The sequence below is a fragment of the Meriones unguiculatus genome, chromosome 2 (assembly GCF_030254825.1).
Source record: "Meriones unguiculatus strain TT.TT164.6M chromosome 2, Bangor_MerUng_6.1, whole genome shotgun sequence".
Taxonomy (NCBI): domain Eukaryota; kingdom Metazoa; phylum Chordata; class Mammalia; order Rodentia; family Muridae; genus Meriones; species Meriones unguiculatus.
This window is the reverse complement of record NC_083350.1, coordinates 115,949,187-115,964,565: the sequence shown is the minus strand read 5'-3', so window position 1 is coordinate 115,964,565 and position 15,379 is coordinate 115,949,187. Positions and strand designations below refer to the sequence as shown.

The following is a 15,379-nucleotide window of genomic DNA, read 5'->3' as shown; positions in this document are numbered from 1 at the left end:
AAGGAGCCCAAACACAACCAAAAAATCTGGGCACAGTGCTCTTTTCTAAGACTGATACTCCAACCAATGACCATGCATAGAGATAAGCTAGAATCTCCGCACACATGTAGCCCATGGCAGCTCAGTGTCCAAATGGGCATCCTAGTAAGGGGAACAGGGGCTGTCTCTGACATGAACTCAGTGGCTGGCTCTTTGATCACGTCGCCCTGAGGGGGGAGCAGCCTTATCAGGCCACAGAGGAAGACAATGCAGTCCTAATGAGACTTTATAATCTAGAGGCAGATGGAAGAGGAGGAGGACCTCTCTATCAGTGGACTGGGGAAGGGGAATAGGTGGAGAAGAGGGAAGGAGGGCAGGATTGGAAGGGGACAAGAAAGGGGGCTACACGTGGGATACAAAATGAAGAAATTGTAATAAAAATTAAAAAAATAAATTAGTTAAAAAAGAACACACACACACACAAAAAAGAAAACCAAAGATGTTTAAATCTCAAAGAACCCATATTTTGGAAGAAATTGAAATATCTCTGATATGCAAAGCCAAACATTAAGAAGTCCCATGAGGCTGAGGTGAGCAAAACAAGACAGGAAGCATAAAATACCATGGACTTCATGATAGAGATTTGGGGAGATAGAGGCAGAATCAATGAAGATGTGAACAGCAGTATACAGTTATGAACTGGGTTTCCATGGCCACTTACTTGCAGTCAGAAGCCACTTATTTGCTAAGTCAAATGTTCTTGATGAATGAAGACGGATGAAGATGCGCATTTGATGAATGCTCTGCTAAGAGGTGACGGTATAGGTGACTCAAAATGGAGTGGAATTCATGGGGAAAGTGCCCAGCTGAGGTTATTATTTAGGGACTGTGATAGCTAAGAGAAATTAGAACTTCAAGAAGCTTAGATATTAAGTGAAAGAACAAAATCATATTTGAGGGGACAAGTATTTATGGGAACTGACTATTTTTACCGTGATACACGTCACAGTGCGTGTTAACATACATTTCTAGGTCTGAGTAGACAGGTCAGTGTAATCTATAATAATGGCGGCTTTGGCAGGCCTTTGTTAAGTAAGGAGGGAAGGCAGTTGATACAGATTTATGGGAGGAAGAAGTCTTTTTAGATTTTTTTTCCTCATCAGTGGAATGGGATACAAGTTTTTCAGGTTATAATGAGGAAAGTTTTTGCTGTTATTGTTTTTCTTTTGGGCAGATAAAGGAAGGTGTAAATGCATATAAAAGAGTAGAAAAAAGAAATATAGGTAGCCAGTTGTGAAAAAGATCTACTGATGATTTCAGGCTTAAAAAGTCAAACAGGGCTATTCTTTTTTTGTTTGTTCATTTTTGTTTTGTTTTGAGACAGGGTTTTCCTGAGTAACCTTATCTGTCCTGGACATATTTATTGTAGACCAGGATGGCCTCGAACTCACAGAAATCTTCCTGCCTCTGCCTCATGAGTGCTGGGATTACAGACATGCACCACTTAGCTGGCTACCTCGTGGATATTTTCTTTTTTTAAAATATTAGTTACAGTTTATTAATTTTGTATCCCAGCTGTATCCTGCTCCCTCATTCCCTCCCAATCCCACCCTCCTTCCCTCATCTCCTCCCTGCCCCTTTCCAAGTCCACTGATAGGGGCGGATCATCTCCCCTTCCATCTGACCCTGCTATCCTGGTTATTTTCATGGGAATGTGCACACAAAATAGAGCTGGGTCAAATGTAAACTGAGATTTAACCAGGAAAGTAAGACAGAAGCTGTTTTTGGTGAAGATGTCTGTGGAGTTATTACAGCAGATGCTGGGACTAGCCTGAGTGTAGGTAAATAAGGAAATACAACGGGTAAAGAAAACTTGGTCAAAGGTAAAGTTTTTTTTTTTAATTAATCAATTACTTTTTTTTTTTACTTTGTATCCCTGATGTAGCCACCACCTTTTTTTTAACTTTTTAAATTACTTTTAAATTTTTTTATAATTTGATTTTTACTTTTTGTACATTTAGTGTGAAAGTGTCAGATCCCTTAAAATTGGCATTACAGACAGTTGTGAACTGCCATGTGGGTGCTGGGAATTGAACCCAGGTTCTTTGGAAGAGCAAACAGCGTCTTAACCACTGAGCCACCTCTCCAGCCCCCAAAGGTAAAGTTTTTGGATTAGGAGTTTAACAGACACCAGGAGATAGCAGGTAGGAGGTAAGAGGTGGCAGACAAATGGAGGAAGATTAACTGTCGTAGGTAATTACCATGTCTCAGGTGTTGCTAGAAAATCCAGGTTTAAGGTGAAGTGGGGAAAATATTATTAGAGTTGAAGAAATGAAGGGATGCAGAGTTCAGAGGATTGGACCTACTATGTGTGCAGATGTTGACACCTCTGAAGGTAGAAGATAAAAGTCTTTAAGTTTTTTTTTTTTTTGTTAATTCACTTTACATCCTGATGATAGCCCCCTCCCGACTCTCTTCATGGTCCCACCCTCTTTCCTCTTCCTCCTATCTCCCCTTCCCTTCAGCTCAGAAAAGGTGAGCCTCCTTCCCACCAAGTGACCGAAAACCAGGCAACAGAGTCCATGTCAGGGACAGCCTCTGCTCCTCTTAATAGCAGACCCACATGAAGACCAAACTGCCTTTTGGGTACATCTGTGCAAAGGACCTAGGTCCAGTCCAGTTTTGCAGAAATGGTATCATGAGACCATCTTAGAAAAAGTAGGGGGCCCCGGGAATGTGTCTCACTGACGACAAAGCATTGTAAAGGATCCATTGTTCTTTAGTAGGAAGAAAGTTGAAAATAACTGTACACTGACGAGAGGATTCACAAATACAGCTTCCCAGGTCTTGGAATCTACCGCTATTGGGGTTATGAAAAAAAAAAAAAAAAAAAAAAACAACACATCCACTCTCGAAGAGTCCTTGGGGTTCATATCCTCAGCAATTTAAACCTTTCCTCGGATACAGAAGATGACAAAAGCAGTTTAAAGGTGGTTGCTGAGGACTTTCGTAACTGTAGCTGATTGGTTTGAAATGACACTAAAATTTAGAATTCGTTGGAAGAGACAATAGGATTATAATGCTAGACATTGCTGCTGATATTTTATATATTAAATTTTATTTTTTAATCAACGCTTAGAAGCTTTTACATTCTAGCATCAGTTTTTTTCCTTAGTGCCTTAGCTATAATAAGCCCCCATAACTGGCAAACATTATATCGATACTTTCAGGGAATTTTGAATTTTATAACTATTATGTTTATAAGAAGTAATTTCATGTCTATTATATTTAGAATATTATTAAAAAAGTTTAAATTCTTTTCAACAAAGAGGAAAAAAGTCTCATAATAAGACCATAAAATGCAATAAGGTTCAGATATTTAGTTTGCATTATTTAATTATTATATTGCATTATTTAATTGCTCCCTTATTGTTACTGCTGTGGAAAGGAACTTTTAAACCACCGTTGTTGCAATCATGAACATGCCTCTCTGACAAATACTTCTTTAAAATGTATCCATTTGTTGCAAAGAGATGTTTCTTTTATGAGGAATAATGAAAACACTTATCTATGGCTATAAAGATAACTAATTAGAATAAAGTTAGGGTTACTCTGAGATCATATGCATACATGCGACATTATATAGCCTGAGCAGATTTCTTTTGTGGATTTAGGAACACACACATTTATCATTTATATGGTTTGTATAACTGTGAGTATAAACGTTTTTGAAATTATAATAAACTACATCATTCCCCATTCATGATAACATAAAAAAATATTTAAACGCACGCACACAAAGAAAGATGAACTTAAGCTGTCTTGTTTAAGATTTAGCGTATTTAAGATGTGTTTATTGTATTCTGTTTTGGGTTTTGAGTGTCTGACTATACTTTCCTTTTCCTCTTGTTTATTTTTTGATTAGCCTCTGATACCGATCCAATCCATTATGTTAAAATGACTTAAGTTATTTTTCATAAATTACTTGGTAATTCATAGTGTATTCATTGTGTAAAAATATATATCAATTTGAAACTCCTGCAAAAGTATATAAAGTTGCTCTACAGAATCATAGCTTGTATTTCCCTTTGAGATGACCTTTCACCCTCTATACTTGTTAGTTGCTATGGTTTCTTTCTTTCTTTCTTTTTTTTTTTTTTTGAAAGGAAAAAAAAGCTTTGTTTCAACTTTAACAAAAAATGCCTGTATTCACCACAAGCAATGGCTATATTTTCCATTAATTTTAAAAATATATTTAAATGCAATCCAAATGAAGAAAATAATCTAAAAATAGAGTATAATCATCACAGGAACAAACATATATTCTAAGTCGTGTAAAGAAACAGAATTATGGAAACATAAATAATGATATATGTCCAAGAATACAATGTGTGGTATTTTCAAATTAGTACTTACAATCCATTGAAATTCTGCTAATACACACCAAATGGAATTTTGCCAAGCTCCTTTAGCTTGATCTCATGAAAGCTAATTGAGACCCAGGTGTGAGATGTCACTGAAAAGTTTACTCTCCCAAAAAGCAGGCAGCTACACAGTTTCAGCTGCTTAAGAAGCATTCAGATTTCAAGGACAGTTACTCTATTTCCTGAATGAAAAATGGGCAAAATCTCTACCAACAAAGGTAGCAAATCATGAAACCATAGCAGTGAAGGTTTGGTTGAATGTCAAGGAGGAAAAACAATAGCAAATTCATGGATAGTATACAGAGCATTCTCACTTACCATGAAAATAAAATTCTCTTTCAAAAATTTTCAATGTATTTCTGTTTTATCCATAAACTCATTTGCTTAAAGAAATTTTCACTAAATAAAATGTTCATATTAGAATTTTTATTTTACCTCATAATTATTAATGTTTGTATTTCTACTAATAGACTCATAGACAAACATGTACATTCATTCACTGAAACCTTTTTAAATGGTGGATATAGTAAGCTTTTGAAATAGAGAAAGTTTTCAAGGCCTTGGACATCAGGTAGTAGGAACACATAGAGACTGAATAATGAAATGTAATATGGGAAATAGTACAGGAAGAGATGAAAGCAGATTTTTGAGTTATAAATGTTGGATTTAAAGAGAAGATTTATAGTCATGTGAGTTTTGGTTAATTAAGGGTATTAAATAATGGATATCAGACTTGAAATGTCTTGATGCCAGAACTGAAGTGAATTGTAAGTTAAAGGATATTGAAAAGTGGGGTATTTGAATGGCGTGACAATAAGACAAAAGCCATTTCAAATTGGGAAATGATGAAATCGGTTACCATTTGGAGATAGAGGGCCATATGTAATTCTTCAGATTAGAAAGTCTGCCTTAAACCAAGTTATGCAAACTAGTTTAATCCAAGATACACACTTTGTTTAGTTGCGATAACTTATGAAGTAATAATAGGTCTTTCCTTTGCTGTCTATGTAAGTCAGATTTTCCAACAACAGAATGTTACTGATTCTTTTTTTCAAGTTATTAATTTCTTTTTATTTTTTAATGTTAGTTAGAGTTTGTTAACTTTGTATCCCTACTGTATCCCACTCCTTCTTTTCCTCTCAATCCCACCCTCCCTCCCTCATCTCCTCCCTGCCCCTTTCCAAGGCCACTGATAGGGGAGGACCTCCTCCCCTTTTGCTATGGTTTCTTTACACCCTACTCTGTTTAGGATACATAGCACCATCCCTCTGTGGTTAGTGTTTGCATTTAAATATCTTCTGGAAATTATGTGAAACCTTTAGGTGGGAAGGTTTAAGATGCAATTGTTTTATAAAATTTCATCTTCATTTTCCCCGCAGTACCGGATAGTGCACCAGAAAATATTACTTACAAAAACATTTCCTCAGGAGAGATTGAAGTATCCTTCCTTCCTCCAAGTAGCCCCAATGGCGTCATACAAAAGTACACAATTTACCTTCAGAGAAGTAACGGCAATGAGGCAAGAACCATAAATACAACCTCGTTGACTCAGAACATCAGAGGTAAAATACAATTCTACCTCTTGGTATTTACCTTCCTAGGGACAGCATGACCACAAAATAGTAACATAGCACGTTAAATAACTTAATTTTGGTTAATTATATCCTGGGAATAAGAATTCTTTGTGGCAAAACAATACAGGGATTTATGAGAGTCATTTGTGGAAATACTCTAGGTCTTCTATTTTCTACAATTCTTATATCTTGTATTCATAACAGAAAAGATTGTGTGTGTGAGTGAGTGTGTGTGTGTGTGTGTGTGTGTGTGTGTGCCACTACACATGTGGATGTAGAAGACAATGCTGGGTGTTTGTGTTCCCTTTGCTCCTCATTGGAGATAGGATCACTTTGGTGTTTGCCTCTGAACTACCTGTGTCAGGTCAGATAGCCAGTGAGGTTCTGAGGACTCTCCTGTCTGTATCGGCCATCTCCCTGACTTAACAGTTACACAGCACTATGCCTGGCTTTACGTGTATTCCAGAGATTTGAACTGAGATTCCCCAGGATTGCACAGATCTTAGTTTGCCCACTGAGACAACTCTGCAGCCTCTTCTTTAGATTCTTAGACTGCTAAGCAATCCTAGTCCATTTAGTTTCGTTTGGAAGGGTGTTCAATTGAGAGTACTTTTGTCGTTTACCTCTTGCACATTATTAAAGGATAGATTTCCTGTGTTAATTTATGTATTTATTTCTGTTAAGGACTGAAAAAGTATACCCATTATGTGATTGAGGTGTCTGCCAGCACACTCAAAGGTGAAGGAGTTCGGAGTGTGCCAATAACCATACTGACTGAGGAAGATGGTAAGACTTTATAATACATACTTATACACTTTTTTTTTTTTAACATTTCAAGGAATCTGTATAGATGAGAATGGGATATCAGGGGTAACTTGTCCATAGGTTGGAGACAGATATAGAATGAAACATGGTGTAAAAATTCCTTTCACATAAACTATGAGCAAATACACAGCACCAGTACTATATAGAGATTGCATTGTTACGCTGTAAGAGCAGATACAAAAGTTAGATTTGAATAAAATAAGATAGATACACTATTTTTTTTTGCCTTTGAAGCTAACTGTATTATAAATGTAAGTAACAATTTTATGGGAAGCTGTTGAGGCCCAATACTTGTAGGTTGAATAGTGTGAATACTATGTGTCCCAACAGTATACAGCATTTTATGGCACTTGCAGAAGTTTTGGAGTAGAATCTATATAACTTTCAACATGTTTTATGGTATTAGGATTAGTGCTTTAATATATTCATGACATATTTTTAGATTTCTCTATTTATTTGTCAGTGTGCTACCCCTGAATGTCAATATTGGTTTTTTCTTTAATAATTTTTTTTTATTTTTTTAAATATTAGTTACATTTTATTAATCTTGTATCCCAGCTGTATCCCGCTCCCTCATTCCCTCCCAGTCCCACCTTCACTCCCTCTTCTCCTCCCTGTCCCTCTCTAAGTCCACTGATAGGGGAGGACCTCCTCCCCTTTCATCTGACCCTGGTATATCAGGTATCTTCAGGACTGGCTGCAAAGTCCTCCTCTGTGGCCTAGCAGGGCTGCTCTTCCCTCAGCAGGGTGTGTGTGTGTGTGTCAAAGAGCTTTGAAAATAGACTCTTTTTTCATACAATATGTCTTAACCACAGTTTCCCCTCCTTTTACTCCTCTCAGCTTGCCTCTGCTCTCCCTAAGATGCACTCTCCCTCTGTATCCCTTCAGAAAAGAACAGGCATCCAAGAAACCACAACCAAACACAGCAAAACATGATACAATAAGACAAGGCAAAAGCCCTCTTATCAAGGCTGGACAAGGCAACCCAATAGGAGAAAAACAATTCTAAGAGCAGGCAAAAGATTTGAGGACATCCCCTATTGGTGGGCTATGGGAGGGACACAGGGGGAGATGAGGGAGGGAGTGTGGGACTGGGAGGAGATGAGGGAAGGGGCTACAGCCGGATACAAAGTGAATAAATTGTAATAAATAATAATAATAATGAAAAAATATGTATCTTTACTTTTTACTATGTTTAAATGCCACTCTTTTATGGCATAATCCATTCAGCCTGTCAAAGCATCAGGATAAATGAAGGGTCCTTTCCTCACTCACTTCCTTTCTCCACCTTCTTCCAGATCCCAGCATAGACATAATCCTCAATTCTACTTCCCCTGAGGCCCCAGAGAATCTTTTATTTTTAACTTTTTTTAAATTTTTTATTAATTACACTTTATTCATTTTGTATCCCCCCCATAAGCCCCTCCCTCCTCCCTTTCCAATCCCACCTTCTCTCCCCTTTCTGCATGCATGCCCCTCCCCAAGTCCACTGATAGGGGAGGTTCTCCTCTCCTTTCTGATCTTAGTCCATCAGTTCTCATCAAAAGTGGCTGCATTGTCCTCTTCTGTGGCCTGGTAAGGCTGCTCCCCCCTCAGGGGGAGGTGATCAAAGAGCAGGCCAATCAGATTATGTCAGAGGTAGTCCCTCTTCCCATTACTATGTAACCCACTTGGACGCTGAACTACCATGGGCTCCTAGTGAATAACTTTTAGATATACTTCTACCAGTAATTAAAAGAGTATACAAGTTACTTGTTTCCACATTTGTTAGACATGTGTTAATTCTACAGTGAAAACTTTCTGGGTCAAGGCATCTAACCCAGAAAAGCCAACATCCTTGGGCCATTCTCCATTTGATGAAGAAAGGACAGAGGAATGTTTCTTCTTCTCTTTGTTCTTCAATGAATATATAATGTGGCCAAGAATTCAGATGAACTTTTATCTCAACAACCTATTTTTAATGACCTTTGTGATTTAAGTGTAGAATTCGAATAGAAAGTCTGCATTTGTGCAGTAAAAACAGACTGATCAACATAAATATTCACTGTCCTTGATTAAATCAGAATAGATTTTGAATTGTCATGATTAGGACTTTTTGATTAGGTCAGAATTTTAGAAAAGGACAACCATACCCCAAAAGGAACTGCTAAAATGACTTAATGAATCTCTCCTTGAAGGTTACCCAAAGTGACAGTTAAACTTCTCAGGCTTGTACCATTGAGCCATCAAGAAGGATTTGTTAATTTTCACTATAACAGCAAGGTTAATCTATGAGCAACAAAGAAAATATAGAAAAAATATGCAGCAAGCATTGTGAATAAAAGCAATGGTGAGGAAATATTAACCCATTAAGGCAAATCTTTCAGAAACGTTGGCAAGCCAGTATATACAGCAGGGAAAACACAATCAGGAAACTGCAAAGGAGAGGAGTGCTAAAACGGCTTCATTATTTTAGATAGGATGGAAGCGGTGCAGAGAAAACACATTCTTCCACTGGACATTTTTCCTTAATGAGTTGTTCTAGATTCTGAACACCCACAGGGTACAACCTCCTTGCAAGAAGGACATCTTGAAAGAAAGGAAGGAAAATATACCATAACCATGTATGCTGCCTAACCTGACACTAAGAGTTCCTTTTACATAAAAAGCCAATCACTTCAAAATATGTAACATGTAAAACCTAAACCCCACTGTTTCAACATATATCTCTGGGAGTCTCTTCCTAGTGCACTATATGCCTGTGGTTTGCTGAGGTAGTAATCCAGACTCGTCCCGGGAGGAAGGCTGATTTCACTCAGGTTCTGAAAATGTATGAGGAAATGTAGGGGGGATGGAAAACACCACAAGATCATGACCCCCCGAATCAATGAAAGAGGGCTCACAGAAACTGAAACAGCTAACACAAGGCCTGCACGGGTCGGCCCCAGGTCCTCTGCATATGGGTTAGGACTGCTAGCTTGGTGGGGTCTGTCGAACTCCTAACAATGAGAGTGAGTGTCTCTCTCTCTCTCTTTTTTCTTTTTCACCATCATCATTATCATCATTAGTGTTATTAATTACAACTTATTTCACTTTGTATCCCAGCTGTAGCCCCCTCCCTCATCTCCTCCCAATCCCACCCACCCTCCCTGGTCTCCCCCTGTGTCCCTCCCCTAGTCCACTGATAGGGGAGATCCTCAATTCTTTTGCCTGCTCTTAGGATTTTTTCTCTACAGTTGGGTTACCTTGTTTTGTGTGTGTGTTTGTGCATGCGCATGTGCATGCTCGCACTCATGTGGACGTCAGTGGACAACCCTTGTGAGTGAGTTCTTTCTTACCACCCTGTAGGAACTCATGGGGACTAACTTTGGTCATTAACCTTGGTAGCTAAGAACTTTACCTAACGGCCCCTCCCCCCTTGCTGGCCTAAATTTCAGTTTTACTGGGTTGTACTTGATCATAAAAATGTCCAAAGTATTAAAACTTCATAGTATTAATTATATTATATCTCTCTGTCTATCTGTCTATCTATCTAGTTATATATATATATATATATATATATGTGTGTGTGTGTGTGTGTGTTATTTCCAAAAATTTTAAAGCTTATTATAGAATAAATATGTGGGTTTGCTGGTGCTTGTGTCTAAATTACTTCCAATTTGTGAATGTCATCTCTTTTTTAAAAGTAAATATAAATTATACTTTATAAAGATGTTAAGAGAATATTTATAGGGTTTGTTTTGATAACTGAGAATGTTCTCTCTTAGAAGTGATTTTAGCACAGGAAACACATGTCTCTAAATGATATCTAGACATATGATAATCAGTATTCAACAGCATTTTCCCAGGTGATGCTATTGAAAAAAACTAACTATAGCTTTTACCACGTCTTTACCTCATTTCATGAAACAAGCCATTCTCTGGTATAAGAAAGTTAAGAGTGATCTGACCATTTTCTTGTTTATGTGCTATCATGTTATCCTGGTGTTTCCTGTGGAACCCATTCAATTATAAAGATTCGTTGACTAGATTTTGATCTTACTTTAGTGTTTTCTGACTCATCTAAGGTGGAGGAATGCCATTTTTCTGGGTGAGGTTATTCATTATAATTTCCTTCAAAATGTTATGCTTTATCGTTTTTCGAATATGTGGCATCTTTTTGCCCAGCTCTTCATCATCTGGAAAGATCTTTTACTATGTGATCCATTTATTTACCCCAACAAAACATTGATTTTTATTAAAGGATGATAATTTGCCAAAATATTCTTGAACAGTCAGTGAGTCACTGTGACAGATCCATGTTGTATTTTCTCATGAAATACTTTTTTCCATTGACTCACAGGAGCAGATGTTGTAACAGCACCATGAAAATCTTTCATCATTTTATCTGAATGTAAACAACCAGGTTCTTCTGTCTGTGAAGAGAAGTGCCAAACCTGATTCATTTACCATAGGGTTTATAAAAACATATATACACTTTAATTTTCACGTTTTCCACATGTATTTAATGAAATGTGCTATTCTTTGTCACAAATTTTCAGCTCCTGATTCTCCTCCTCAGAACTTCTCTGTGAAACAGTTGTCTGGTGTCACCGTGATGTTGTCATGGCAACCACCCTTGGAGCCAAATGGAATTATCCTCTATTACACAGTTTATGTCTGGTAAGAATTTTTTGGAAGTGGTTCTGAGAACAAATATTAATTTGTAATATAATAGGAATGTAGTGTTTATTTCAGAATGTAATGCTGCATTAGGAATCTGATTATCAATCAGTGGGTTAAAATACTTCTCATTAAAAAATAAGTTTAACTCCTATTATGCAGTAGGTCAGCAAATAAAAATTTTTGCAACGAAAACAAAAAATCATGTTATGCAAAAGTATACTAAATGTACTCTCTTGAAGGTCTGAATAATCAACTTACACTATTACAAGTATGATTTAAAATATTTGAAAGTTTTTAAACAAATACTACATACAACTATTTTCAAGTTTCCTTACACAAAATAATTTCAATGGACATTTTAGACAGAGACATACTCTTAGCTATACTAAGGTCAACTTTCCATTGCTAGCAGGCAGTGATTTACTAGTCTTTTTTACTTTTGTTTTTTATTTATCCTTCAATTTTGAAAACGATAAAATTCCAAAGTGTGTCTCATATGTGTTAACAAATAGCTTTTCTGCTTTAGGAAACCCAGATTGAAATTATCGTTTTTAACTATTGTGCATTCCTTAATCAGAATCCATTACTTGTGTTACACATTTTAAATTATTTCAACTCAGAGAATAAAAAATATAAAACATCGTTTAAAAATTGGTACTACCTAACATTTATGTTTCTAACTTGAGAAAGGCCAGTGTTGGAGAAGTTGCCCAATTTCAAAAGATTTGCTTTAGTTTTTCTTTTCTAAATTAAGATTTCTTGTGCATACTATCCTTGAAAATTTATGTTTCTTGAATAAATACCTGATTTCTTGTTTTACCTAGTTTAGGTGACACTAGGACTATAATGACTGATGCTAATGAAATTGAAGTAATGGAAAAGAAGAGTTCTTCTTCATGTATCTTTCTTCTTAGTTCATTCATTCATTCATTCACTCATTTATTCATTCATTCATTTATTCAGCAATATTGGTAAAATATTTCTAAGCCTGTGAAAAAGATTCTGTAAGGCCTCTGCCTACTGGGCCTATACTGTGAAGAGACAGCTGTATTGTATTTCCATGGACAATCAAATGAGAAAACTTCAGCTGGAAAAAGAGGACTTTTCCAGAAAGTTGTCTCCCTTTGTGATCTGAGCAAGGAGATGTCTTGTCTTGCATTGATTTTCAGGGAACATTTCCAACAGGAGATGATATGGACTCCTCATCCCCCTGTGGGGAAACATGACTTGCAATGCATTTTGAAGGTCAGAGAGTCAAGTCTGATAAGGATTATGGAATCAAAGGAGAGTCAAATTGTGACAGGGCACCGATGATGTTCAGGTACCAAGTCATGGAGACAATCTAATTTTCAGTTTAACTTAGCATTGCCAAAACATTTCCAGCACTCTGAACTCTTCACAGAGAATGGATTGCTAGCAGGACACTGGGAAATAGTTTATTCACTAGCATGAGCAAGAGTTGATATTGGCAATAGAGGAGGGAGGTGGGCAGCTTTTGTGCTAAATTTAGGAAGAAGAGCCCAGTGGACCTGGTGATGCATTGATCGCATCACCAGGGATAAAGATGAAAAGATAAAAGAGATGAATTAGCAATCACTTCTAGATATTTTAGCCATGAAAGTAGAATTCTGAATATCTGATGCTTTGGTAAAACATAAATGAAACATCGCGTTCTTTTGTACTGTGACTATGCCTCTCTTCACAAAGCATGTGGGAGTCTCAGCATAATGCACAGTATGCATGTGACTGCAGAGTATACCAAAGTGTATGACTGCACCAGCTTTATCTCTTTCTGGGCTCGAACTGTGATGATCTATGTAGTAAACACTTCTTTTAGGAGGTTTGCTGTATAATTCTAGTTTTCTGTTTTTGATATTGAAATATGTAAAAGTCGGAGGACTTTGTGAAATAAGCAGTGGCAGGAATTTTGTATGTAAGGTTCTAGCAAGGCTGGAGTTACATGTATAAAACAAGATAGTTATTCTCATTAAGTTGATCTTTACGCTTTTTGTAATGATGTCGAGGACTGCGAAGACATTTCAGGTAACTCACGCTTCTCAAATTCCCTGGACTTAGTTTAATTTTTCTTGGGTAAACAATAAGTTCAAAGTTTATGTCCTCTGTGTCTTTTTCTCTCATCTTTTTATGTTTTTCCTCACCAGCATTTGGTGTGTTTTCTCTTCTGATTTCTGTCAAAATAAACTTGAACACAGGAGAAGTTTGGTGAAAGCTGGATGCAAGCATCTCCACTCTGGGCTACAGTGGCTCCCTGAACCCAAGTTCTTTTGAGAGTTTGTCTGACACTGACTTACACTGATCATAGTTCCTGATTTGAAAGTTCTTATTTTCTGTTTTATCCTTGATTTTCTCACGACAAAATCAAGTCTCAGGTCCTGTTGCCACATCTGTCTTGACCCCAGATATTTGACTCTTCCGGCTATTTCCTTAGCCCTTCTCTCAACTGTCTTCCCGCCACTCTGGATGGTTGTTTCAGAAACTCTTGGACCTTTCTGTATAGGATGATACACCATGCTGGGATTTTTCAAAGGAATTTCTGCTTTCCTCTCTGCTGCAAGAAGAAATTTGCCCTCTTTCCATGGAGTTTTCTTCCCAACCCAAATCTGTTTGGGTATTTTCGTCATTCCCTCAAGACACTTTATTTTATTTTATTTTATTTTATTTTTTTTAAGGATTTTAAACTCAATTTTATTTTATTTATTTATTTATTTTAATTTTATTTTTTTCTTATCAGTTACATTTTATTAACTCTGTATCCCAGCCGTGTCCCAATCCCTCATTCCCTCCCAGTCCCTCCCTCCCTCATCTCCACCGTGCCCCTTTCCAAGTCCACGGATAGGGGGGGACCTCCTCCCCATTCATCTGATTCTGTTTTATCAGGTATCTGCAGGACTGGCTGCAAAGCCCTCCTCTGTGGCCTAACAGGACTGCTCTTCCCTTGGGGGTTGGGGAGGCCAAAGAGCCAGTCATTGGTTCCTGTTAGAAATAGTCCTTGTTCCCCTCACTTTGGGAAGCCAATTGGTTACTGAGCTACCACAGGCTACATCTGAGTGGAGGTTCTAGGTTATATCCATACATGGTCCTTGGTTGAATGTCAGTCTCAGAAAAGACCCTGTGCCCAGATATATTTGGTCCTTGTGGAGCTCCTATCCTTTCCCCATCAGACTAACTCCCCTTCTTTCTTATGATTCCCTGTACTCTGCCAAAGGTTTGGTCATGAGTCTTTGCTTTGAAAACACTGCTACTTAGAGTCTTTCAGATGCGCTCAGTAGACTCCTGTCATACGTTCAATGCACATCCCATCTGTCTTTCTAAACGAGGATTGATCATCTTACCCCATGTCCGCTCAATTGATTATCTTTTTTAGGTGTATAGATTTCATTATGTTTATCATATATTATAGGTCTATGTAAGTGAGTATATACCGTGTTTGTCTTTCTCCTTCTGGGATATTTCACTCAGAATGATCTTTTCTAGATCCCACCATTTGCCTGCAAATTTCATGATTTCCTCCTTTTTGATTGCTGATTAGTATTCCATTGTGTAAAAATACCACAATTTCTGTACCCATTCCTCCGTTGATGGACATCTGGGTTGTTTCCAGGTTATGGCTATTACAAATAAAGCTGTTATAAACATGGTTGAGCAAGTATCCCTTTTGTGTACTTGAGCAAACTTCCTCAAGACACTTTAATCTGACTTTTTTTTTTTTTTTTTTTTGTGCCACTCAGGCCATTTTCTCAGACTGTTTTTTTTTTTTTTTATCATGACAAAAGAAAATTTCCTTTTTCTTGACACCTGGCAAGGCATCCTTTAAAAAAACTGTACGTGTGATTTGGTCATAATTAATTTAATCACTCATCACTTAAAATTTTTCTGTTAATGTCTGTGAGAAAATAAGTCATTTTTCTGTTC

General features: G+C 37.2%; 1 protein-coding gene across 1 annotated transcript in view; it reads left to right on the top strand.

The window, feature by feature from the left end:
• The window catches only part of Ptprq (protein tyrosine phosphatase receptor type Q), a 191,558-nt gene that overhangs the window by 42,631 nt on the left and 133,548 nt on the right, over positions 1 to 15,379 (top strand). The window contains exons 15-17 of the mRNA XM_060376921.1: positions 5,783 to 5,965; positions 6,662 to 6,763; positions 11,323 to 11,443. Of these exons, the coding sequence (XP_060232904.1) occupies positions 5,783 to 5,965; positions 6,662 to 6,763; positions 11,323 to 11,443 (406 nt within the window). The remainder of the gene's footprint in view (positions 1 to 5,782; positions 5,966 to 6,661; positions 6,764 to 11,322; positions 11,444 to 15,379) is intronic.